Below are 26720 nucleotides of genomic sequence, written 5' to 3' on the forward strand. Positions count from 1 at the left end.
TAAAGAATAAATGATTTTTAAACGATAGTGACTTTATTTCCTTTGAAAGCAAGCTGGGGGAAGGGGGAGGGTGGGTTCCTTACAGAGAATGAGTCAATAAAGGGGGCGGGTTTTCAGCGAGGAGAAACAAACAGAAATTTCACACTGTAGCCTGGCCAGTCAGGAAACTGGTTTTCAAAGCTTCTCTGATGCGCAGCGCTTCCTGGTGTGCTCTTCTAATTGCCGTGGTGTCTGGCTGTGCGTAATCAGCAGCCAGGCGATTTGCCTCAGCCTCCCACCCTGCCATAAAGGTCTCCCCCTTACTCTCACAGAGATTGTGGAGCACACAGCAAGCAGCAATAACAATGGGGATATTGGTTTGGCTGAGGTCTGAACGAGTCAGTAACGATCGCCAGCGACCTTTTAAATGGCCAAATGCACATTCTACCACCATTCTGCACTTGCTCAGCCTGTAGTTGAACAGCTCCTGACTACTGTCCAGGCTGCCTGTGTATGGCTTCATGAGCCATGACATTAAGGGGTAGGCTGGGTCCCCAAGAATAACTATTGGCATCTCAACATCCCCAACGGTTATTTTCTGGTCCGGGAAGTAAGTCCCTTGCTGCAGCCCTTTAAACAGATTAGTGTTCCTGAAGACGTGAGCATCATGAACCCTTCCCGGCCAGCCCACGTTGATGTTGGTGAAACGTCCCTTGTGATCCATAAGTGCTTGCAGCACCATTGAAAAGTACCCCTTGCAGTTTATGTACTGGGTACCCTGGTACTCCGGTGCCAAGATAGGGGTATGGGTTCCATCTATCGCCCCACCACAGTTAGGGAATCCCATTGCAGCAAAGCCATCCACTATGACCTGCACATTTCCCAGAGTCACTACTTTTCGTAGCAGCAGCTCAGTGATTGTTTTGGCTACTCACATCACAGCAGCCCCCACAGTAGATTTGCCCACTCCAAATTCATTCCCGACTGACCGGTAGCTGTCTGGCGTTGCAAGCTTCCACAGGGCTATCGCCACTCGCTTCTCAACTGTGAGGGCTGCTCTCATCTTGGTATTCTGGTGCTTCAGGGCAGGGAAAAGCAAGTCACAAAGTTCCATGAAAGTTCCCTTACGCATGCGAAAGTTTCGCAGCCACTGGGAATCGTCCCACACCCGCAACACTATGCGGTCCCAGCAGTCTGTGCTTGTTTCCAAGGGCCCAGAATCGGCGTTCCATGGCTAGAACCTGCCCCGTTAACAACATGATCTCCAAAGCAATGTCAATGTCCTTATCACTCTTGTCGCTACGTTGCCGTCGCTGCCGCCGCCTCCTCTCCTCGTTTTTCTGGTCCTGGTTCAGCATAAACTGCACGAGAACGCACGAGGTGTTTACAATGTTCATGACTGCTGTCTTGAGCTGAGCGGGCTCCATGCTTGCCGTGGTATGGAGTCTGCAGTGTTCACCCAGGAAAAAAGGCGCGAAATGGTTGTCTGCCGTTGCTTTCATGGAGGGAGGGGTGAGGCTGTATCCAGAACCACCTGCGACAATGTTTTTTGCCCCATCAGGCACTGGGATCTCAACCCAGAATTCCAATGGGCGGGGGAGACTGCGGGAACTATGGGATAGCTATGGGATAACTACCCACAGTGCAACACTCTGGAAATCGACACTAGCCCCGGTACATGGATGCACGCCGCCAAATTAATGTGCTTAGTGTGGCCGCATACATTCGACTTTATACAATCTGTTTCCAAAATTCGAATTCTGTAAATTCGGATTAATCCCATAATGTAGACATACCCTTTTTTTTTTTTAAACACCTTCCATTGTGTTCATAGTTAGTTCAACTCCAGAAGAAATTATCAGATCATATAGCCTGAGTTCCTGTATATTACAGGCCACTAACACCATCCAGACGTCCACACACCTAAATTCAACAATTGAAATTAGACCAAAGTGTTACAACCCTCAGGAGACTGTTACTGTGCTCACAGGAAGAGGATAGGAGAGACTGAGATGTACCAATACCTAAGGCCCATGCAATGGCAGGGAATTAAGTGAAAGATACCCAGATAATCCTCGCAAATTACCTTTGCCCCAAGCTGTAGAGACTAAAAAACCCCCAAGGTCTCTGCCAGTCTGACCTGGGGGACAATTTCCTTCCCAACCCTACATATGGCGATCAGATTCTGAGCAAGAATCTGAGAGAGAATTCTCAATACCATTTCAGAGCACTGGCCCACCCTGCCCTGTGTCCTATCTCCATCTGTAGCTATCTGATGCTTCAGAGGAAGGAGATCCAAAAAATGCATTTGGGGAGGGGAGAGAATGTCCCTTCCTGACCCCTGCAAGTGATCAGCTTAAGCCCTGAAGCATGAGCTTTAGGAACATAAGACCTAAACTGGAAGGGGACTCCAGGTTGGCTGAGCCATGCCCTCCCTCTTCCTCCCCCTCCCCCCCCATCCCGAACATCCCTATCATACAATCCCACTCCTAGAGCTTGACAAGCTCTTTCTTAAAGCTAATTAGGATGTTTGCCCCCCAAAATCCTATTGGGAGGCCATTCCAGAAACTTAACTCTTCTGATGGTTAAAAACCTTATAATTTCCAGCCTAAATTTATTAATGGTCAGTTTATATCCAATTGTCCTTGTGGCACTATTGTTCTTTAACTTAAATAGCTCCTCACCTTCCGTGGTTTTTACCTCCTGATGTATTTATAGAGAGCAATTCATATCCCTTCTCGGCCTTCGTTTTGCTAGGCTAAACAAGCTAACCTCTTAGTCTCCTCTCATAAAATAGTTGTTCCATCTTATCTTACATGCCATGCCCCCATCTAATGTACTCTGATTTCATACAATCTCAATGCTAGCATGTGTCTTTTCTCTACAGTTTCTGCCATTTTAAACTAGTTTTCCCACTGTTCATCTGCTTCCAAAAATCTCATCTTGAAACCACACTTCTCCCTTGCCTGGCTAAAGAGGAGACAGCAATGGTTGTACTGAGGGGTGAATTATCGTTCTGCAGGGAGATTACTAGTAGGAGTTCCTCAGGGATTGGTTCCAAGACCAATCTTGTTCAATATTTTTCTGAATGACCTTGGCACAAAAGGTAGGAGTGTACTAATGAAACTTGCTGATACAAAGTTTGGAGGCCCCATCAGTATGAAGGAGGATCAGTATGTTATACAGGAAAATCTGGATGACTTTGAAGATTGGAGTGACAGAAATGGGATGAAATTCAATAGTACAAAAATGTAGGTCATGAATTTAAGGTCTAGTTTCTGCTACAGTCTGGAGGCACATCAGTTGAAAACAGAGGAGGATAGACCTGGGGGTGTTGGTCGATCTCAGGATGACAGTGAGCTACCAGTGTGATGTGGCTGCAAAAATAATTTTCATGCAAAAGGCCAATAATGGAGCTCTAGGGAGCCCCTCGCAACAGAGGGAGGAGGTGGACCAACTAAAAATGAACAAAATGCTAATTAATGCAGTGTAAATGCAAAATATTCCACAAATTTAGAACTTATTTTACAATGTAAGACTTTTCTCTTCTTGTATTATTAGGTTATTATTGAAGTGACAGAGATGTTGCACAATGCCAGCTTACTCATAGATGACATTGAAGATAACTCAAAGCTACGACGGGGCTTTCCGGTGGCTCATAGCATCTATGGAATTCCATCTGTAATAAATTCTGCTAATTATGTGTATTTCCTTGGTCTGCAGAAGGTTTTAACACTTGATCACCCAGAAGCTGTGAAAGTGTTCACTCGTCAGCTGCTGGAACTCCATCAGGGCCAAGGTTTGGATATTTACTGGAGAGATACATACACCTGTCCTACAGAAGCAGAGTATAAAGCCATGGTACTGCAAAAGACAGGTGGTCTCTTTGGATTAGCTGTGGGCCTCATGCAGTTGTTCTCCAATTATAAAAGAGACTTAAAACCACTCCTTAATACACTTGGGCTCTTCTTCCAAATACGAGATGACTATGCTAATTTACACTCCAAAGAATATAGTGAGAACAAGAGTTTTTGCGAAGATTTAACTGAGGGCAAGTTCTCATTCCCAACTATTCATGCTATTTGGTCCAGACCTGAAAGCACTCAGGTGCAGAATATTTTGCGTCAAAGGACAGAAAATGTAGATATAAAAAAATACTGTGTACATTACCTTGAGAATGTAGGTTCCTTTGAGTACACTCGGCAAACGCTGCAAAAGCTTGAATCTGAAGCATATAAACAGATTGAGTCACTTGGGGGAAACCCGGAACTTGTAGCACTAGTTGAACACTTAAGCAAAATGTTCAAAGAAAATGAAAATTAACTAATTGATTTGACTTGTGGTTTGGGGAGGGAAACTTTAAAACCAGAATGTATTAACTAGACTTTCGTACTAAATCGATGTAAAGAAAAGTGTAAAAATGATGCTTATTTAAAATTACTTATAGAAACTGCTATATTAGATATTGTGTAAGTAGTAATTGAAGGGTATTTGTATGCACCACAAATTCTCTGCAGCTTTAATTACAACTGCTTACAAAATATTGCATAGAGAAATAAACTTGCATAGATCTGTTAAGGTAAAATTGTTAATTTTAGTTTTTCATGTGAATCTTTCAGTTGTAATCTCCACTGCACAGTCATTGGTGTTTATTTTAGCTATAGAGTTTGTGTCCTCTAAGAACACTGCAGGTTTTAATCTGGTTGAGATAGGATTGACTAAATTTCCATATTAAATTGAATTTGCTCTGTTTAGGAGCTTTTGTATTTTTTTTAAACATGGAGATTTAGGTAACACTTTTTTGCAATATATTCCTTGTCCTTTTTAAAGTTAACAAAAATAGGTTTTATTAAAGTGGAATGGATGGAGAAGAAAGGCTCCACAATGGTCAATGACTTTTTCTGTACAACAAACCAATCTAGATGTGTCGCCACAGAGGCAGATGTGGGGAACGATGGTATACTAGGCAAATCAGTGTTGCCAAATGGATTTGAAATCATGAGTTATTTTTAGTATGAATCATTCAGAGCATTAGCTTGGCCAACAAGGGCACAGGCATTGTCCTTTCAAGTGGCACTAACACTCTGGTCTGATATACCACCCTAGTACCAATTTCTTGATAGTCTCCTTTAGGTAATTTAGTTAAGAATAAGTGGAGTATTTACTTCCTTTGTACTTGTGATGGAATCTCTTAAGTATTAGAGCAGACTAGTTTGGTTATATCAAATCAGATGATTTTCTGACTTAAAGATATGTCAAACCTGCACCAATAGCCAAAAGATCATATTGGATGTTAAAGCTGGCACGCAAGTTTAAAAAAAACATTTCATTGGTGACAGTTTCAAAAAAAAAACATAAAAACAGATTAACTGCAAATAGTAACATAGCAAATGGTCACCTAGTGTCTTTAGTTACCTCCGTGCTTCAGATATATTGCCAAAAATTCTCCTTGTGATTTAATGTCTTAAACTTTAAATGTAATTGAGAAAATATGTATGCACACAATCCCATAGTTCTAATTTCAATTTCTGGGTGGCCGTAGGGCCACGTCTATATTATAAAACATGTCGACTCAAGTTACGTCGACATACTGCCACCACAGTTAGTACATCACTTGTGCACATGTGTAGTTGGCTCCTTGTGTCGGCGGTGCACATACTCACCAGGGGGCTTGTATTGATAGAGTGCAGTGTAGCTATCCCACTGTGCAGTCCAGCACAATGTCTTTTGGGAAGTTTTGGCAGTGAATGAAGGGACTAAAATAAGTCATGCAGGGGTGACTAGGAGCATGGGGTCAACTTCCCAGTTTGCTAGTGACTCGCAGGCTACCATCTCTGACAGTAGCATGGAACCTACACGGCTCTGCTCTGTTGTCATGAGCGTTGCAAGCCCAGGGTACGCAATCCTGGAATATTTGCAGAGCAACAAGAAGAACTAAATGAGTGGGGAACATGACTGTTCCTTGGAGGACAGATTGCTGTGGGGCATAGTGAGAACCAGTTCAAAGTTATTGGCATTAATGGAGCAGCTGCAGATGGTGGAGCGCCGTTCCTGGGCCCAAGAAACAAGCACTAACTTGTGGGATCATAAGATTTGGGATGATTAGCAGTGGCTGCAGAACTTTCAGATGTGCAAGACCACATTCCTGGATCTGTGCACTGAGCTTGCCCCAGCCCTCTAGCGCAAGGACACCAAAACGAGAGCTGCACTGATGGTGGAGAAGCGAGTGGCAATTGCACTATGAAACTTGCTATGCCAAATTGATTCCTGACTGACCGTAGCAATTTGAAGTGAGGAAATCCACCATAGTGGCCCTTAATTGCTGCCTCCTATGCAGGACTGTGACTTTAGGCAATGTGCAGGACATGATGGATGGATTTTCAGCAATGGAATTCCCAAACTGCGGTGGAGTAATAAATAGCATGCATATCCCCATTTTGGCACTAGAGCACCTTGCCGCTGTACATCAACAAAGGTGGCTACTTTTCTATGGTTATGCAAACATTGGTCGATCACTGGAGATGCTTCATTGACATCAGTGTGGGCTGGTCAAGGAAGGCACATGACACTCATTTAGGAACACAGGGTTGTTCAGAAAGCTACAAGAAGTCTCCTTTCTGACCAGTGGATTACCACTGGGAACATTCAAATGCCAATACTGATCATGGGTAACCCAGCCTACCCCAGGCACCTCAACAGCACCAAGGAACGGTTCAACTATTGGCTCAGCAAGTGCAGAACGACAGATGAATGTGCTTTTGGCCATTTGAAGGATTGCTGACATTGTTTACTTGCAAGATGGGACCTTGGTGAGAAAAATATCCCAATGATTATACTATATGCTGAGTCCTGCATGCTATATGTGAAGTGATGGGGAAAAATTTCTACCAGAGTGGAGGGCAAAGGTGGAGTGACTGAATCTGAACAGCCAGATACCAGCAGGGCCAGCTTTAGGACCTGCAGGGCCCGATTCGAATACCCGGCGGCAGTCCGGGTCTTCAGCACTTCGGCGGCGGGGGGTCCGCTCCGCATCTTCCGCGGCACTGAAGAACCCCCGCCGCTGAAGACCCGGAGCGGACCACCGCCAAGTGAATATGAGTAAAAAAAACTTAAGGCGCCTAAGGTGCAGGGCCCTCTTAGGCGCAGGGCCTGATTCCGGGGAATCGGCCTGAAGCCAGCCCTGGATACCAGGGTCCTTAAAAGAGCTCAATTTAGAGGTATATAGCTCAGAGCCTTTGAAAGACCATTTTACCGAGCCAGCATTTTGTAGTGTTCTCTACCTGGCCATGTTTTTTGGTGGCCTGGTAGGAGTCATGTGGTGACTGCTGTATGTCTATGTACCTAGTAATTTTGTTTGTAAATGATCCTATAAGTTGTGTGACACTATGCAATAACAGCTAATTGATAATGTTCAGAACTGCTGATCCCTTGGCAGCATATGTTGTGAATTAATAAAGATGAATTATGTTCCAAATAATAGAGTTGTATTATGTAACAAAATCAGTGCAAGAAATGGGCAATTTTAAAACAAATACATTTAAAAAATTAACAAAACTGAATCCATTAAGAAAGAGCTTATGAAACGGAAATGATATTCATGTCTGTTTCATTTATACATATACACACACTGCCATATGGAAGCCACAGTTCATGTGAAGCTGTGATTGTCTTTAATGGCCCACAAGGAGCAGTGATAGGGATAGTGCAGTGATCTCTGATGCCATGTGACATGTTGGGGCGGGGAGAGCAGCAAATAGGGTGGTCCTGATAGAGTTCTCAATGGGCTGCAGAGGGACACAAACCTAGGATTGTTGGACCTGCAAGTCCACCAGAGTTTACTGCATCTGTGTTTGCTGCCTGAAAAGTCCCCTTATGTCCTGGTGCATTTCCTTCTTCTGCTGGGACTCCTGGGCCTTTCTCCTGTCCACTCTTTTCTTCTGCTCAGTATTCATCATCCAGGCCCAGTGCTCATTGTTCAATGCAGCACGGGCATGCAGATCTCGTTGAACAGGTCATCCCAAGTCCCCTTTTCTCCTTACTGGCTCAGGCGTCCCAGAGGTGTAGAGGGAGAGACCCTGGAGACTGCAGTGACAGCAGCTGAAGATAAAACACAGAGGTCAATTGTCAACGTATTCACTATAGAAACAAACTTAAGATGCTGAACTTGCTCCCTTTGTTCCCCTAAAGTTTTAAGACTACATTCTCACATCTGCTTGGAATTGCCTGTGTACTGTGCCAGTCACAGCATGAACCTGGGTGAGTGTGGCCCACCAGGAGTTGGGGAAACGAGGACATTGCTGGCTTGCATGATTCTAGTAGTAAAAGGCAGTGAATATTGGTGCCATTTCCCACAGGCAGTGGTGATTTTAGCTGATATAGCACTCCTGAAGGTAACACAGGCAGAGCAAGCACAGCTGCTGCTGGCATCCCGAAGCCACCTGGGTCCACACAAGCTACTAGCTTATGTACTGCAATGGTGCCTGCTGAAGTTGCTGGTGAATGGCTGGGAAAGTGTCCTACTATGGAGGAAGAAATAAGGCATTCCTCTCTAAAACATTTTGGCTGAGGATTACCGACTACCTGTGTGAACTTTTCATCAAGATCTCTCAGGAGGATTGAAGGGACATCTGTGTATGTACAAAATGAGCTAGCAGACCACCACAGCAGGTCGTTTCAAGTCCACAAGTGGTCCCTTTGCCTGGACATCGCATTTTTAATCTTCCAGAGGTGGGGCTTTCCCCAGATAGACCTATTTGCCATGCGACACAACAGAAAGTGCCAGCAGTTCTGCTTCTTCCAGAATCACAGCCTAGGTTTCAGAGCGGACACATTCCTCCTTCCATGGGAAGGTCATCTCCTTTCCACCCTATCGCTCATTCATAAGGTACTCCTCAAGATCCGGAGGGAATGAGTTCAGGTCATATTAACAGCACCAGCCTGGCCCTGTCAGCACTGGTACACCTCTCTCCTAGACGTGTCCATGGAAGCACCCTTCCACTCTTCCCAGACCTTCTGACGCAAGATCACTGTCGTCTTCAACATCCGAACCTTGTGTTGCTTCACCTCACAGTGTGGAAGCTCCATGGTTGAACCCAATGGAGATTTCCTGTCCAGAACAGGTTCGACTAAGTCTCCTTGGCAGCAGGAAACCCTCTACTAGAGCCACCTACCTTGCCAAGTGGAAGAGATTTTCAGTCTGGTTAGCGCAGCACTATTCATGCTCGACACTAGCCTCAGTGCAGCTCATTCTGGATTACCTCTTCCATCTGAAGCAGCGGGGGCTTTTGTTGTCCTCAATAAGAGTGCACTTAGCCGCCATATCGGCCTTCCATCCGGGCGCGGGGGGGCCACTCTGTGTTTGCCACTCCTATGATCAGCCAATTTTTAAAAGGGCTTGACAAGCCCCACATCCCCCCTGGACCACCTTGGGGTGCTGCCCCTCACCCAGGGAACCCCACTCCCCTGAGCCCACCTCACGTCAGTGATCCACTGCCAGTCCTCATCTAGCCCCTTTACTCAGAGGTAAACTGCAGTCTGCAATGGCCACTCATCATTGGCTAGGGGGTTAGACCTGCTGCCTTTCCCTACAGCCCCAGTACTTCCTTAGACCTTCCTGTCAGGCCTCAGCCTGGGAGGTTGCCAGGCTTGAGCTCCCCAACTCAGCCTGCCTCTTCCCCAGCACTGCTTTATTGAAGGTTTCCTGTGTTCCCACGCAGCCCAGTTCTTCCCACCCCAAGGCTGGAGTGAGACTGCCTGCCTCCTAGCTCACAGCCCTTTTTATACCAGCCCTACCGGACCCGGATTGGCTGCTACCTGCGCTGCCCTGATTGCCTCCTCGGGGCAGCCCTTTCCCAGAGCTTGTTTTAACCCCTTTCTGACTGGAGCGGGGTGATCACCCCACTACCCTAAATTGCACTCCACCGGCAAGGAGCAGAGACTTCATTCTCTGGATGTCCGCAGGGCGCTAGCCTTTTACATCGAGAGAATGTTGCCGTTCAGAAAATCGGTCCAGTTATTCGTGGCAGATCTGAAAAGCTCTGCGTGTGTCATCACAATGCATTTTGTCATGGATCACGTCCTGCATTCGTGACTGCTACAACCTGTGGCGGTTTTCGCACCCCCAATCACTGCGCACTCTACCAGGGTGCAGGCTTCATCAACAGCGTTTCTGGCGCAGGTCCCCACTCAGGAAATCTGCAGAGTGGTGATGTGGTCCTCCATGCACACTTTCACCATGCACTATGCGATTACCCAGCAGGCCAGACACGATGCGGCCTTTGGACGAGTAGTACTCCAATCAGTGGAAGACTCCAACCCTATCTCCTAAACTTAGGCGTGTGCATCATCTGATTGGAATTGACATGAACAAGCACTTGAGTAACCATTTTTTCTTCATCTTCTCGTAACTGTTGTTCTTCGAGATGTGGTGTTCATGTCCATTCCAATACCCATTCTCTTACCCCTCTTTCAGAGTAGCCGGCAAGAAGGAACTGAGGGGGTGGTGGGTCGGCAGGACTCTATATTGAGTGCCATAAAGGCATGACTCCTGGGGGTGCTCAGGCTGACCGGACGGGAGGCTGCTATGGGAAAAATCTTCTGGCTACCGTGCACAGGCATGCACCTGATTGGAATGGACATGAACAATGCATCTCGAAGAACAACCGTTACGAGGTGAGTAGCCATTTTTTAGCTGTGTTGAGCAGCAGCTTTCTTACTACAATTAGGATGAGAAACCACCCAATGAATTTTGCCCTGGGAAAAATAAAATGAGTTAATGTTTTATATTTATAGATCATTACTGTCAGGTACAAAGGTCACCTTCCAGAAACTTCTAGATTCTAAAACCAAGCCCCCAAAAACTTAACTCCACATACTTTCTCCTCTTCCTTATCTAATTACAGCTGGATTTATGGACTAGGCATGATCTCAATCACCACCCATTTTCTTCCCGTCCTCCAGGCATTTTAGACATTTTCCAAACTTACTGTTTCCTAATGGCTAGAGCAACAGCCTCAGTGCTGCTGTCGTTCCTTCCCTTTTTGCTTCGATTCTACAGATTGAAATAGAACCTAATGTTTCCAATATTTAAAAAAAAAAAATCTCATGTCTCTTGAATGTGTTTTGTACATGAGTGACAAAAGTGCAAAGAATGAGGGAAGAGACTGAAGTGTTTTCTCCAAAAATCTTTTCACTCTAATTTACCTTTGCATAATATGCTTAAATGCTTTGGTGAATGAGGACCCGAATGGTGTGCTATGCATTTCTTCTCCCACTTCCACACTAAACCTTGGCTCCGCCCCCACCTCCTCTCAAGGGTTAACCAGTTAACCCAGCCAATGAATTTCCTGCTTTCTTGTGGCCAGTAAAGCTCCAGCAGCAGCCTTTCCCAAAAGGGCAACGCAACCTCCTGCGGCATTATATGCTATTTAATTTTCACTGTAATATAAAATACTAAATGTGGGATTTAGAAATGCACTTGCCATTAGAGAACTTCACTCTTTTTGTCAACCTTTTTATTATTGGATCAGTTCTAATTACTGTACACTTAGCAAATGTGAACCCCTATCAAACGTAATAGCTGTACATGGGGCTCAGTAGATGGTACATCTCTTCTTTATTCTAGCCTTCGTTGCTCTGCCTTCTCAAGGTTATAGGCAAATTCATTTTCAAGGAGCTACCTCTGCATTAAAAAAAAAAACTGTTTGAAAGCAGTAGCACATAAGTGTTCTGTCTGGAACAATGGAAGCTTTTGCTGGATGAGGATTTAAATGGAACTCCTCTAACTGGGCTGTGAGGATTTACTGTTTCAGGAAAGGGATATTGATTTTTTGTTTTTTTTCCTGTACTGAGCTACCCAGAGGTGAAGAACACCTTCCTGCGGAGAGATTGGTCTGATATATCTTCATTAGCTGCAGCTCTCTCCTTATTTGAAGCCAAGTGAGAGCAGTTCATCTAGCGTAGTGTTTCAGTGCTAGCTCCTTCCTCTGGAAGAGCCAGAATGAAACCAATCACAGTACTTAACCTGTTTCAGTTGAAAGGGAGAGAGAACTTTAAAGGACACACACATCCTGCCGCTAGGAAAGACTACATGGTGTGTTTTTTAGGGGTAGTCTGATATACGTAACTACAGTAGATTCCACTTAATAGAAATCCTGATATTCACAACTTCCAGTTAATGGCGACATGTTGCTGGGAACCAATCCCATATCATTAACATCACTGTTAACAGGATTTGGATATTTGCAAGGGCATGCTGCTTATTATCAACCTGTTTTGAAAGAAAGGTGCCACCTGCAGGCAAGTTTGGAGGCTGCAGCCAGGGAAGGATGTGTTGGGACATGCCTTCTCTGGCTGCTGCCATGCAAACTTGCCTGCAGTCAGTGCTCAGCCTGCCCCAGACTTTCCTTTTGGGGCTGCCACCTGGCAAATCTGTCTGCACACAGGAGGTAAGAGGCTATGGGCTGGGAAGAGAGACTGTGGTAAGGGCAATCGGAAGGAAGGGACTGCAGCCCTGCAAACTTGCCTGCATCCAGGAAGTAAGGGGATGCAAGCAGGGACGGGAGGCTGTGGGCAGACCAGTAGCAGGGATTGGGGCTATAGTCTTGATGCTGGAACTGCATGGTTCCTCTCCCTGTGCTCTTCAGGTTGTGCCCTGCTGGGGAACTTCATGCAGGGAAGAATGTGCTGAGCCTTAACCCCCTGGAGTGTGTGCAGGAAGAGTTATGGGTATGCAGCTCCGTCAGCTCCAGCGCTCCCGTTCCCTGTAGAAAGCCCCAGCCTCTAGGCTGCTGACCTCCCTGCAGGCAGGTTTGCAGAACTGCAGGCAGTGAAGGCCTCCCAGTACTTCTGTCCCTGGCTGGAGCTTCAGAAACCTATCTTTTACTTATTAGCAACTGCTGGATAATAGTAACTTCTTGCTGGCAGCCAAAGAGATGGAATCTACTGGATAGAATCATTACTGGATATTTTTTAGTAGCTTTGAGCAGCACTTGCACAAATGTTAACTTTAGAACCCTGAAACTTTAGGCCCAGGTGCTCTTATGATACAAGTTGTTTCTCAGGTAACTGTGATATATACAGTGCTGTAAAATAGAAAACGAAGACTTCATTCATCAATGTTGATGTTTTGTGGTTTCCTTTTCCAGTTACTATCAAAACTCAAGTAGCATAGCAGGACACCAGGGGCCTAGTTTATTGATCTCTATTTCAACCCTTGTTGTTTTTATCTTTCATAAAATTGGCTTATTACGGGTATATCTTCACTGCAGCGTTAGCATTTAACCGCATTTGCTCCAATCCCTCGGATAGAGACAAGCACCTACAAGATCTCTATCAAGCATTCTTAAAACTACAATACCCACCTGCTGAAGTGAAAAAACAGATTGACAGAGCCAGACGAGTACCCAGAAGTCACCTCCTACAAGACAGGCCCAACAAAGAAAATAACAGAACACCACTAGCTGTCACCTTCAGCCCCCAACTAAAACCTCTCCAGCGCATCATCAGAGATCTACAACCTATCCTGAAAGATGATCCTTTACTCTCACAGATCTTGGGAGACAGACCTGTCCTCGCTTACAGACAACCCCCCAACCTAAAGCAAATACTCACCAGCAACCACACATCACTGAACAAAACCACTAACCCAGGAACCTATCCTTGTAACAAACCCCGATGTCAACTCTGTCCACATATCTATTCCAGTGACATCATCATAGGACCTAATCACATCAGCCATACCATCAGGGGCTCGTTCACCTGCACATCTACCAATGTGATATATGCCATCATGTGCCAGCAATGCCCCTCTGCCATGTACATTGGCCAAACCGGACAGTCTCTACGCAAAAGAATTAATGGACACAAATCTGACATCAGGAATCAAAATACTCAAAAACCAGTGGGAGAACACTTTAACCTGTCTGGTCATTCAGTGACAGACCTGCGGGTGGCTATATTACAACAGAAAAACTTCAAAAACAGACTCCAACGAGAAACTGCTGAGCTAGAATTGATATGCAAACTAGACACAATCAACTCCGGTTTAAATAAGGACTGGGAATGGTTGGGCCATTACAAACATTGAAATCTATCTCCCCTTGTAAGTATTCTCACACTTGTTATCTAACTGTCTGTCTGTGCTGGGCTAGCTTGATTATCACTTCAAAAGTTTTTTTCTCTTAATTAATTGGCCTCTCAGAGGTGGTAAGACAACTCCCACCTGTTTATGCTCTCTGTATGTGTGTATATATATCTCCTCAATATATGTTCCATTCTATATGCATCCGAAGAAGTGGGCTATAGTCCACGAAAGCTTATGCTCTAATAAATTTGTTAGTCTCTAAGGTGCCACAAGTCCTCCTGTTCTTCTTTTAGCCTGGGCTCAAGCTCAGATGTTGCTTTATGTCATCCTTCTATGCATACATAAAAACCTCTCTTCTGAGAAAAGTGGTGCTTTTAATCCTAGCTAGCACAGCTGGGGGTAGGCGTGTTAGAGTATCTGTTCTGCTTTCATTTGAGGTGATAAGCCACCCCCCTTGCAATGAGAACACAGGCTAAATCACTTCCAGTGCTTTCCTGTAATTCCCACAGACTTCCCCACCCCATGTGCCCAGAAGGACAGACAAGTTCTCCCACAATTCACTGGGAAAGAACCACAGAGAAGAGTAGTTTACTGCAGCACAAAGAACCATGGGATCTGACTCCAGAAGCCCTAGCAAGCCACTAGGGAACACAGCATCAGAGAGAATACACTAACTTAGGTAATGCTTTATAGTGTGACTCCTTGCATCTGGGCTAGGCTTGGCTAACCACACAGGCTAACTTCAGCCAGACCTTTGTGAGGGAAAAGCTGATTTAGGCCCATGGGAAGCTGTCAGACAGTCTTCCTTCAGTGTATACATGGGGATGTATGCCCATACCACACGAAGGAGCTACAGTTGACCGTGGAGAACCACACTGAGACTCTTTATGGGGGGGGGGGGGTGGCGGCAGCTGCTCTTGCTTACCCCATGGCCCTGGGCTGAGACTGGAAGTACTTTGAAGTCTTGCAGGTGTGGGAGAGGGACTCAGCCCAGGGGGTTGATCGTGAGCTCAAGACCGTGGGAGAAGTGGAACTGGCTAATGCAGGAGTGTGAAAAAATCCCAGGGAAGGGACCTCACAACAGACAGGGGAGCCCCTGAAAGACCAGCAGGACCCACTAACTCCAAGCCCCATGGGTACGGAATGGCTGACCCAGAACAAGGATGTCATTGGGGAACAGAACAAAGATCACATCATGAGCCAGGCATATGAACAGCTGGCTGCTGTCAACAGGGAGGTAATTAACCCACAGAGGGCAGTATGATGGCCAAGCTTTGAGTACAGATAGGGAACACTTTTACTGCATGGTATAGGCCTATAGGGTGACTCCCTGACTAGTGAAGTCTGGGCCCAACTCCTGGTACCCCACCCCTTTTTGAGGGAGTTTCTCCAGCTTGTGCATTCAATACCATGTGCCAACCACCTGGAGAGGGAGAAAACAATGGAAAGAATTACCAGCCAGTTCTGGCTAGGCATCCACGAAGAGGTGAAAGATTACTGCATTTTCTGCCTGGAGTGCCAGCCGACAGGACACAAGAACACTGCCAATGCCAGTAATAGACACTCTCTTTGAGAGAATTGATATGGACTTGATAGGGCAACTAGAGAAGAGCATGACTGGACACCAACATATAGTGGTGATCATAGATTGTTCCACACTGTATCCCAAGGCTATTCTGCTTTGCACAACTAATGCGGTGACCATAGCGGCGGAACTCATGAAGGTCTTCACAAAGGTGGGGATCCCCAAGGAAACAGTAACAGACTCGGGGACAAACTTCATATCATGACTGATGATGAATGTGTGTGAGCTGCGGAAAATCAAATCTTTGAGAAGGTCCATCTATTTCCCCCCCCCTCCAAACAGATGGGTTAGTCAAATGCTTCAACTGAAGGGGACACTAAGAAAATTTGTGGCTGAAGACCCCCACCACTGGGATCACTTGTTACCACCCCTCCTATTTGCATTGTGCAAAGTCCCCCAGGCCTTGATGGGGTTTTTGATCTTTGAGTTGTTGTACAGAAGGCAACCCCAGGGGAACTGAGATCTAGTTTGGGAAACCTGGGACCAGGGTAGTACAGTACATTCTCTGGCTATGAGAAAAGCTGAAGACATTAGGAGCCTTTACAAACGAAAATCTCTCTTAAGGGCCCAAGCATGTCAAAATAAATCTATGACAAGGATGCTAACCCACCTGAATTCCAACTCGGTGACAGAGTACTGCTGCTACTGCCCAGCTCGGAGTCAAACTTAGTGGCTAGATAGCAATGGCCCTTCAGGTGGTATGCCAGGTGGGAGCAATGGATTATGAAATTCAGCAACTGGGGAAGAGGAAAGAGACCCAGATTTATCACATAAGCCTTCTAAAGGCCTGGCAGGACCACGAGAGCATGTTCATAACATCCTTCCCTCCCAATCCAGAACTGGGCCTCCAGGCTTTGTTATCTCAGGACTCAGACATAGTTCTTGAGGGGGAAGGGCTCTAGCTATCCCTGTGGGCTCCAGTGTTGCAGGTGGTCCGATCTTTCCCTTTTGTTTTCTCAGAACAAACTCTGAGAACCCAGCTGATTTGTCACCACATCATAACAACCTGGGCAGAAGGTCTGGGAAAGCCACCACCCAGGGCCAGAAAAATGTGGGGCACTGTACATCAGGAGCTTCAGGCAATGTTGGACCTGTGGATGGTAGAGGAATCTCACAGCAGGTGGCAGAGCCCCATTGTCGTGGTGCTCAAGACCCTAGATCTGACCAAGGGCTACTGGCAGATTCCGATAACATTTGGGTCTCAAGAGAAAACAGCCTTTGCAACAACCTTCAGCGTGTACCACTTCAAGACTATACCCTTTGGTCTTCATGGGGCTGCTGTCACCTTCCAAAGGTTGATGGATGCAATCCTACCATTGTACCATCAGTGTGCAGCAACTTGCATAGATATGATCATTTATAGTTGTGATTGGGAGAAACACCTTGAGCATATATTGGCAGTCAGACGGGCCCTTGAGGACGCTAGCCTCAAAGTAAACGCAGCCAAGTTCTGATTGGGGTTTCATGAGGTGATGTATTTTTGGTACACTGTCGGAAAGGGAAAACTTAGGCCTTCAGTTAGGAGAGTCCAGGCTTTGATGGACTTCCCTATCCCATGAACAGAGGCAAGTTAGACAATTTTTGGGATGGGCCAAGTACTATGGACAGTTCATATCCAGGTTTGGCATGATAGCCAGACCCCTCACGGACCTGGTGAAGAACTCTAGCCTCAAGAAGGTTGCTTGGTCTGAAGCCTGTGACCAAATCTTCAGGACCTTGAAAGATCTCCTGAGCAGTGAATCAGTCTTCTGCAACAGTTCATATTCCATGACGATGCTTCAGATGTATGGCTGGGGTGTATTATCCCCGGACTTTGAGGGGGAAGAACATCCAATACTCTTCATCAGACTTACTGGAGTATAGAAAAAGAAGTCTTGATGGTAAAATGGGCTATAAAAGCATTACGGTATTGCCTACTGGGAAATCCCTTGCTCTTCATAATGGATCATGCACCCTTCCGCTAGCTCAGTTCCATATAGGCCACAGGCCAGGGAACAAACACTAGAATGCAGAGGTTTTTGTCCCTGGACAAGGACTGCAAGACTTTGACTTGGAAACCCCAGCACCAGACTAAAGGGGTGTGTATGATGGGGTGGATAAACCCACACTGGAGCATTAAGAGTGAAAGAACAACTCTGGGCCCAGGAAACCCCACCCTGACAGGCCTGCAGGGCATGTTCCATTTGGAGGAGGGTTTTAAAATGGAGTCTCTTCAGCACAGCAGGTTGGTGGACAGATAAAGGCAGACCTGCATTCACCACGGGAGAAGGACTGTGCCAGGAAGGCATCTTTTGGGGAGGTCTGCTATGTGTAACTGAGATTCCCTACCCTCCTGAGACCCATGGACCAGGTCTCCAGGGACATCAGCCTGCCAGAATGTGCCCCAAGGGGAGGGATAGAATGTCAGGAAAGGTCCATGGGAGAGCGTTAGCTGGACTTAAGGGAGCCCCTGGATCAGAACCCAGTGAAGTGGGAGGGCCTGGGTTCTCCTATCTCACAACCATTAGGCAGGGCTGCCACCACGGACTTTAACTACTGGGGAGGAGGCTCATCGGCTCACAGAAACACTATTCATTAGTCATCACTTCAAGATTTGACTCCTGATTTGGAAGAGCTATTTTGCAATCTCTTTTTCAAATAACTTCTACTTTCCACTTCCTGGAAGATGACTGGAACGGGTGCAGAGAAGGGCCACTAGGATGATCAGAGGAATGGAAAAGCTGTCGTACGAAAGGAGACTAGAGGAGCTTGGGTTGTTTAGTTTGACAAAGCGAAGGCTGAGAGGGGATATGATTGCTATCTTTAAATATATTAGAGGGATTAATACAAGGGAGGGAGAAGAATTATTCCAGCTTAGTACTAACGTGGATACCAGAACGAATGGATACAAACTGGCCGTGGGGAAGTTCAGACTTGAAATTAGACGAAGGTTTCTGACCGTCAGAGGGGTGAAATATTGGAACGGCCTACCGAGGGAAACGGTGGGGGCGACGGACCTGTCTGGTTTTAAGATAAAGTTAGATAAGTTTATGGAGGGAATGGTTTAATGGTAAAACATAGTAGTCAAGGAAAGCCAAGCAATGGTGGGTAAATAGTATAATGGCTAACGGGGTCGGGCTGGAGACTCTTGCCTATATGCTCGGGGTCTTACTGATCGCCACATTTGGGGTCGGGAAGGAATTTTCCTCCAGGGCAGATTGGCTGAGCCTCTGGAGATTTTTCGCCTTCCTCCGCAGCATGGGGCAGGGATCTCTAGCAGGAGGGTCTCTGCCGATTGCAGTCACTAAAAACAGCATTGGGGACTTCAACAGCAGAGTCCAGGGAAGGGGTAGGGACGGTTTTATGGCCTGCAGCATGCAGGGGGTCAGACCAGATGATCATAATGGTCCCTTCTGACCTTAAAGTCTATGAGTCTATGAAGTGTGATCTGTGACAGGTTCCTCCCGGGTGCCACCTGGAACTGGGGTACCACTGAGCCCGCCTGACCCACCAGCCTGGGCTCCGTTTACACTGTACTGCTGTGACAGGCCCTCAAGCCCCCTCCAGCACACACACAGGTAGAGACACATCCAGCTGCAGCTACATACAGATGCTGAGATCAGCTCTGGATGGGAAAGCTCAGCTAAGACACCTCCCACTTCCTAAGGCATGCACCCCCCTCTGGAGTGTAAACCCAAAATTATACCGTCTGGTGCTGCACAAAGAACTGTACAGCATAAGCTCATGAAATTCGCCCCCTCCCTCAATGTGGAGAGGAATATACACCACTTTCTACCCCAAGTAATGTCTCCTGCACACTGGTTTTAGACAAAGCAAAAATAAATTTATTAACCTACAAAAGACAGATTTAAAGTGATATCAAACAGATCAAAGCAGATTGCATTTTTGTTTTATTTGCTAAGTAATCTAAGATTTATATACTAAAGAAATTGGATACGAGTAGCAAATTCTCACCCTAAATGATGATTTAACCTGGCTGCAGGTTAAGGGCAAGCTGCACTTGCTTGCAGCTTAAAACCCCAGGTATTCCTTTCACAGGCTAGAAATCCCTCTAGCCTGTTTCCAGCCCTTCTCCCCAGTTCAGTCCTCATTTCTCAGGTGTTTCCAAGCATCTCCTTTGGGTGGGGGAGTCACAAGAACCACAGTGATGTCACTTCCCTGCTTTAAATAGCTTTTGCATATGGCGGGAACCTTTTGTCTCCAACTTTAGTTGCCTTTCAGTGGAAAAACACTGGTATTCTATGATGGAGTCCAATACCAGGTGTCTTGGTCACATGCCCCTGTAGGGCCACAGCAGCCATGACGCAGAGGCTGTTTGTAGTGTCATCAGGAAGACTTTCCCCACCCCACCCACGTGGGCGATTAACATCTTCTAAGACCTATGGTTCTCCCTAATACCCCTTCCCAGCCAGCCATCTAGACTGATTGCATTCTGCCTAGTGGGCGTTCCCCAGGTGCAAACACTTTTGTAATAGCTGCATAGATAATATTCCTAACTTCAGTTACCAAAATGATACATGCATACAAATAGGATAATCATATCATATTCAGTGAATCAGAACATTTTCAATGGTATTTTACATGACCTTCTTACATAAAATACATCATAGTTATGCCACAAGCATATAACAATATTACTATGAAGAATATGGGGCATAATGCCACAGGATTCACATATGCAGTAACTTGAAGAAGAAAGAATGGTAACTTACCTGATAGTAACTGTGGTTCTTTGAGAAGTTCTGAACATGTGGATCTCACGACCCACCCTCTAGCCCTGCAGCTCAGTCTGATAAATGAGTATTCTGGGTAGTGAAGGAACTGAATTGCCGTTGGGATTACTGCGCCCTTTATGCCATCAGGACAGGGAGAGGACGACGACGTGAGGAAATGTAGGGCACATGTGTGACCCATACTGGACACTGCTAATGAAACTGTTCTGATCTCCTGTGCTGGGGCACATGGGATCCATACATGCAGAACATTGTGAAGAACCACATTTAATATCAGGTAAGCAGCTGTTAATTACAATATGTAGTGTTTGTGGTAAAATTTCCTTGACTTGATAAGTATTACAGTATACTATTATGGGTATAACTTGATGCAGACACCAACCAACCACTTTAAAATGTAATATTAATTCAATTTGATTTAGAAAATAAAACATTTATGCTTAATATTATTCCTGCATAATCTCATAAGTAATTGCCTTTAATGTCCAAAAACATCAATTTTGAAAGATATGTACTCTAAAGTGATAGAAAATGTCTTAATTAAAAATGGGACATTTTCACATTATTTCACAATGTTTTTCATCATAGTTTTAACCCAAGTTGTTTGATTTCTATTTTCCTTATAATCTGAATCTTTTTAAAAACTTTATTTTTAAAGTTACCAATTGTGTTCTCCATTCTGGCCAGGCATGGTTTTCTGTAGAACTGGTTCCAAATCTATTTTCTTGTAATATTTCAGAATCCTCTTGCTGCTTGTTTGTTAAAATGGAGTTAAAACTGAGTACACCTAAAGGAAGATATAAACAGCATACATCAAAAATTGACAAAACAAAGTTTTAATCCTTAGTTTTGTTTTCTTCAAAGCTTTAAATATTTATTAAGTAAGGTAGGTCAAGAGCCAGAACACCTTGAGGAGACCCAACCTCTGAAGGGCAATGGAACCTTGTTGCAATTTAAGCCCATTGCTTCTTGTCCTATCATCAGAGGTTAAGAAGAACAATTTTTCACCCTCCTTCTTGTAACAACTTTTTATGTACTTGAAAACTGCTATCATGTCCTCCCTCAGTCTTCTCTTCGCCATACTAAACAATCCCAAGTTTTTCAGACTTTCCTCATAGGTCATGTTTTGTAGACCTTTAATTATTTTCATTGCTCTCTTCTGGACTTTCTCCAATTTGTCCACATCTTTCCTGAAATTGGTGCCCAGAACTGGACATAACACGCCAGTTGAGGCCTTATTATAATAGAGTAGAGCAGAAGAATTTCTTGTGTCTTGCTTACAACACTCCTGCTGATACATCCCAGAATGATGATTGCTTTTTTCTTCACCAGTGTTACACTGTTGACTCATATTTAGCTTGTGATCCACTATAACCCCCACACTCGTTTCCACAGTACTCCTTCCTAGCAGTCATTTCCCATTTTGTATGTGTGCAACTGAATGTTCCTGCCTTAGTGGAGTACTTTGCATTTGTCCTGCAGAACCAGGGATGACGGAAAGTTGGAGAGCTTTAATAGGCCTGCAGGGACCAGAGCCTTAAGGTGAACTAAGTCAATGGCAGCTTCAAAGGACATTAAAATATTTGAGGGTTGGTGTCACATTTTGGGGTGCAATTCAGAACTGAGAAAGTGTCATTGTTTGTATTTTAACTGAGTGAACACGAAATGCTTCTGTTACGTATGGCTGCCTGTCTGGAACATACATGCAGACACCATGCACTGTGTGTTTCTGTATGCTGTACAGCTCTGATTCAACCACTTAGAATACAATAGCCTGCCAGCAGTTATCTCGCACACTTATGTCTTTACCAGACACCAATATACCTGCTGTCCAAACTTCCCTAGACTCATGTGGTCTGATATGTCCAGCTCTCTCCTGCAACATTCAGAGGAATATCAAGATCAGTCTGTTCATTTAAGGAGACAAAACACACCTGTTTGCCTCATTAAGTGTCTGTGAAATGCAGAAAGTTTGCAGAATAGCAGCAGACTTTGCAAGTCCCCAGAATACCCTGCTACAACTCCCTTTGTTGGAATTGTTATTTATGCAGGATGTTACCACAACACTAATTTAAGTATAAATTCCTTTACTAAATCCAAAAGCCAAATGATATTTATACAATTACCCTAAACATGCCTAAAAAGCCTAAATAATAAGCGATTTACTACATCCAAACAGTAACAAAACATATATAAGCATTTGATCAAAATACTTACAAACAGGCTAAATCTAGGGATGCTTAGATCCATGGTAGTTGGCTCCGGCCTAGTCAGGTAGGTATTAATGATGAACCCTTTAAGAGTTTACTTTTTTATACCCTTCAACAAACAAGTGACATCATTGCCAATGATTGACTTCAGCTAAAAACCAATGTGAGACAGTTCACCCTTATTTCCAGTCTTAATCCAGATATGATTTACACCCTCCTTTCTCCCCAAGGAGTTTCCTCCCTCTCTCTTCCCCTCCTTCCTGCTGACCAACAGTTTTTAATTTGCACCTCCGTTCACATAGGCCCTAGTTTTTGAGATAAGACTGGTATGTGGGGTGGGAAGGGCCACGTTGGCTCATTTTAAGACAGATTCTTTTTCTTATTTAAAACCATCTGCAGTCACCCTTATCAGTCAGAGACTTTGTTTTTAGAAACTTTCACTTATCTCAGTAGTTATTCTTTGAACCAGACATCCTCCCTACTTCATTCCTTCTCGCTTTATACCTCATCACTTTCAAGGCCTTCCTTCTACTTGCTAGACAAAGGCCTTTCTTTACAACACACATATTTCTTAACCAAACTTTAAACTAATTAAAATTCTTTAATTTTATACGTATCCTACACCCCTATACCAAATTTCAAGCTCTAGAAATCTCCCCATCTTGCTGCACCAGTCTTGCCCAGATGTGTCCAAAAGACACTAAACCTCTGGAAGTACTATTCACTTTTTAGCCACGTGGACCTAGGGCTTTCCCCAGTTTGTTCCCATATTTGCAGCACTACCTACTTCTTCCTCCCAGCCTTCCCTGCCATATTCTTCACTTGAGAATCCCAGCTCAGTACAGCACAGAACAGAGGCACTTATCTGATCTCAGTGCCACATCTGGGTTCCTCTTTTCTTTCCATGTTGACTCTTGCATCTCTTCTTACCTGGTATTTATTTTATTTCTATTTTCTCTCACACACACTCCTTCCTTCTTCCCTCTCACCTTCTTCCTTGTGTCCATGAGTCTCTGCATTCAGTCAGCATGCTCCTGCTACACCTAACTGCCTGGTCCAGGCTTCGTTTCCTAGCCAGGTACTATGCTCACCTCACTGCCTAGTTCACAGAGCTGGACTTTGTGTTAACAGAACAACACAGCCACGCAGGGTTGAGATGAGATGAAGAGATTGAATCCCTGCATTAGGTGAAAAACCCAGTGCAAACTTGTCACATTCCGGGGTGCAGTCCAGACCAGTGAGGGGTTGTCACCACCTACCCTGCAATCTTGGGTGCCTCACAAAGCTTTGCTGTTGTAGCCCCTCAACCTGGGCTGTTCACAAACAGCATGCAGGTCCCACTCTGAGTATAGCTACAGCCCTGGTCCAGCAGCTCTGACCCAGCAGCCTGTCAGCAACACACCAGCCATATTCTGGCTTCTAGTAGCCTTGGTTACTTCATGCAGGATGATCACAACACATTCCCAGACCCAAATTTCCCCCAAACCGTGTGTTCTGCACTAGCCAGCCCTGTTCTGGGAAATTTAGATATTAGAGGTCCATTGCCCCTGTAAGGGGCAAATATGTAACAGTTTGCTACTTTAACTGGATTTACCCAAACAGTTCAGTTTAAACACAGCACTGGATTAGTTTTGATTTAAAAAACAAAACAAAACATTTGTTTAACTACAAAAAGGAGTACAAGTATAAGGAGTTAAAGTCAGAAATGGTTACAAGATAAAAAACACTTTCTAGTAATTAAACTTAACAAGCTAGACTTGGTTCAAGACAAAATCTTTACCAGATGTTCCCAGCAACACTGCTGACCAAGTTCTCAGGCCAGAACCCCTCCCAAATTCCAAAGGCTGGTTCCTTTGTCATCTTGAGGGAGAGAGAATACACGGGGGTTTTTTGCCCTTCACTTTTGAAATGCAACTTCTGGAGGGTTAGTTACCCCTAGATAAAGTTCCTTCCAGCTGGGAGGGCAAAGACTTTTTTTTTTTTTTTAATTAATGGAGATATCCTATCTCCTAGAACTGGAAGGGACCTTGAAAGGTCATCAAGTCCAGCCCCCTACCTTCACTAGCAGGACCAAGTACTGATTTTGCTCCAGATCCCTAAGTGGCCCCCTCAAGGATTGAACTCACAACCCTGGGTTTAGCAGGCCAATGCTCAAACCACTGAGCTTTCCCTCCCCCAAACGGAGTCTTATTTTCACCATGACACATGGAGTCTCATGGTGAAAAAAGTTTCATGTTGTTATGTGTTAAAATACAGATTGATCTGTTCCTGTCTTTCCTTGCCCCCATTGCCAAATAATGCCACTTGACCAGTGATTGCTAGTCAATTTTGATGACACCTGGCTAGAGGCATCACCTTGACCTTTGTCTTTAAGGAACAACTTTACCCCTTCTGTCTGGTAAATGCACTTCATCATGATTTCAGCTTATCTTCATAACTTTACATATAATGTTGCTACACACATTTCACCAAGATATTGACCAGTGAATTATTAGTTTTCAAATGATACCCCAACAGTTATATTTTGTACAAAGATGATTACAATAGTGTCTAGGGTGTGAATACGGGGTGCATTCATTCAGTCAAAAGATCCTATGATTGGAAAGTTGCCTTGAGTTTTAAATGACAGTTGAAGTTAGTGGGAGCAATATAGTCTCTGAAAATTAGGTCCAAGGTATCTTAATTTGGGCACCTACAATCTGCTTTCACTTAAGAAATATTTTACCTGTAACTTGCTCAAGGTCACACACCGCATCTGTGTCTGAGCCTGGTACACAGGAGTCCTCATTCCCAGTCCAGTATCATTCATAAGAACACACAGGAGATGCTGCATCCTGGTGAGACATTTGTTCAGTAATTCCGTACCAATGTCAAGGTGTATTGATTTTAGTAACGATTTAAATTAGCAAGCAAGAAACCTTGATTTAAATAATCAAATGTAAAACAAGATTAAAATTGTACTTTTTAGTTAAAGGTTAATTCTTAGTGGTTGGGAAGCATTAACAGACAAATATTGATTTGCCACTAAAGATAGTCTTTACACTAATTTTGGTGTTGCTTTTTGCTAACCAGGAGGATACACACCGTATTTATACACAATTAAGGAATGTTATAGTTTAACTTACATTTGTTCAATTTTTAATGTTTACATTTTTATGTTAGAAAATGGTGAATGATGTATTTCCTGATTATTATTTTTTTTACTCGTGATTTGTTTCAAGCTCTATTTAATTAGAAATTCAAATCAGATTAAAAATGCACAACTCTTAAATGAGTTAGATATAAAAATGTGTTCTCAAAAACAGTATCAAAACGTTTTATAATTAAAACTAATGTATTAGACAAAGAAAGTATCTGTTGCTAATGAATTAATTGATTGTTTCTGGTCACCATGTTCTTCAAGATTTTAAAACTAGTCAATCTCATCCTTACAAACCTAGTTTGTATTCATATTTTTGGATGAGGAAACCAAGCTTTTCTGCCTTTCTCAACTTCCAGTTTGTTTTTTAACTTTGAATAAACTAGTCATTGAACTTAAGTAGTTGAATAAACTGAAATAAAAGAGAATGTTTTTGTACCTACAGAAAAGTGCTGGTTTAGCACTTCAACAAACTGGTTCCAAGTGATTAGGCTGTCACTAACCCTGGTTTCAGGGGCTAGACTTGCTTTAAAAAGTGGCCCCAAACATGTACTTAACTGTTTTAACAGGTGAAAATTTAGGCCTTACCATAAACTGTAATAATTTCACGTTTAATTTTAAGTAGGTTTATTTTTCTGAAATAAATTGGTATTTAATTAAAAATCCAATTTAAAAAAATCATCAATTTTTATCCACTCTGGCCCACCAGTTGATCAGCCCGAAGCCGTGGCGAGCTAGTGCCTAGCGGGGCCGCAGCTGAACACTCACTGGCCCAGGCGGCTCACTGCATCCCCGCCGCCAGGCGCAGCAACAGGGTGGAACTATTCGTCTAGTCAGGAAACGCACCACAACCAACAGCCATTCAGAAAAGAGCTATCCGCACACATTGCTCTGCAGCGCCTCCCCGCGATGCATCATGGGGTTTGTGGTCCGGGTAGCTTGTGGCTCCCCATGAGGAGTGACTGAAGAACTACGTTACCCAGGAGCCTCT

At 44.5% G+C, this 26720-nt stretch overlaps 2 protein-coding genes and 1 long non-coding RNA gene across 7 annotated transcripts in view; 2 read left to right on the forward strand and 1 right to left on the reverse strand.

The window, feature by feature from the left end:
- Window positions 1-7453, forward strand: part of GGPS1 (geranylgeranyl diphosphate synthase 1) — a 63945-nt gene extending 56492 nt beyond the window's left edge. For all 5 annotated transcript variants that reach the window (XM_065590520.1, XM_065590523.1, XM_065590521.1 and 2 more), the window contains one exon: window positions 3541-7453. In XM_065590520.1, the coding sequence (XP_065446592.1) occupies window positions 3541-4302 (762 nt within the window). In that variant the 3' untranslated portion in view covers window positions 4303-7453. The remainder of the gene's footprint in view (window positions 1-3540) is intronic.
- Window positions 1-26720, forward strand: part of TBCE (tubulin folding cofactor E) — a 135756-nt gene that overhangs the window by 46140 nt on the left and 62896 nt on the right. The window lies entirely within an intron of this gene.
- On the reverse strand, window positions 19449-26705 carry LOC101934325 (uncharacterized). Its single transcript, XR_255591.5, has 3 exons — window positions 26318-26705; window positions 25316-25424; window positions 19449-21167 (listed from the first exon to the last, which is right to left on the reverse strand). It is a non-coding gene; the product is annotated as an uncharacterized LOC101934325 (long non-coding RNA).

Source organism: Chrysemys picta, chromosome 3 (assembly GCF_011386835.1).
Source record: "Chrysemys picta bellii isolate R12L10 chromosome 3, ASM1138683v2, whole genome shotgun sequence".
NCBI lineage: Eukaryota > Metazoa > Chordata > Testudines > Emydidae > Chrysemys > Chrysemys picta.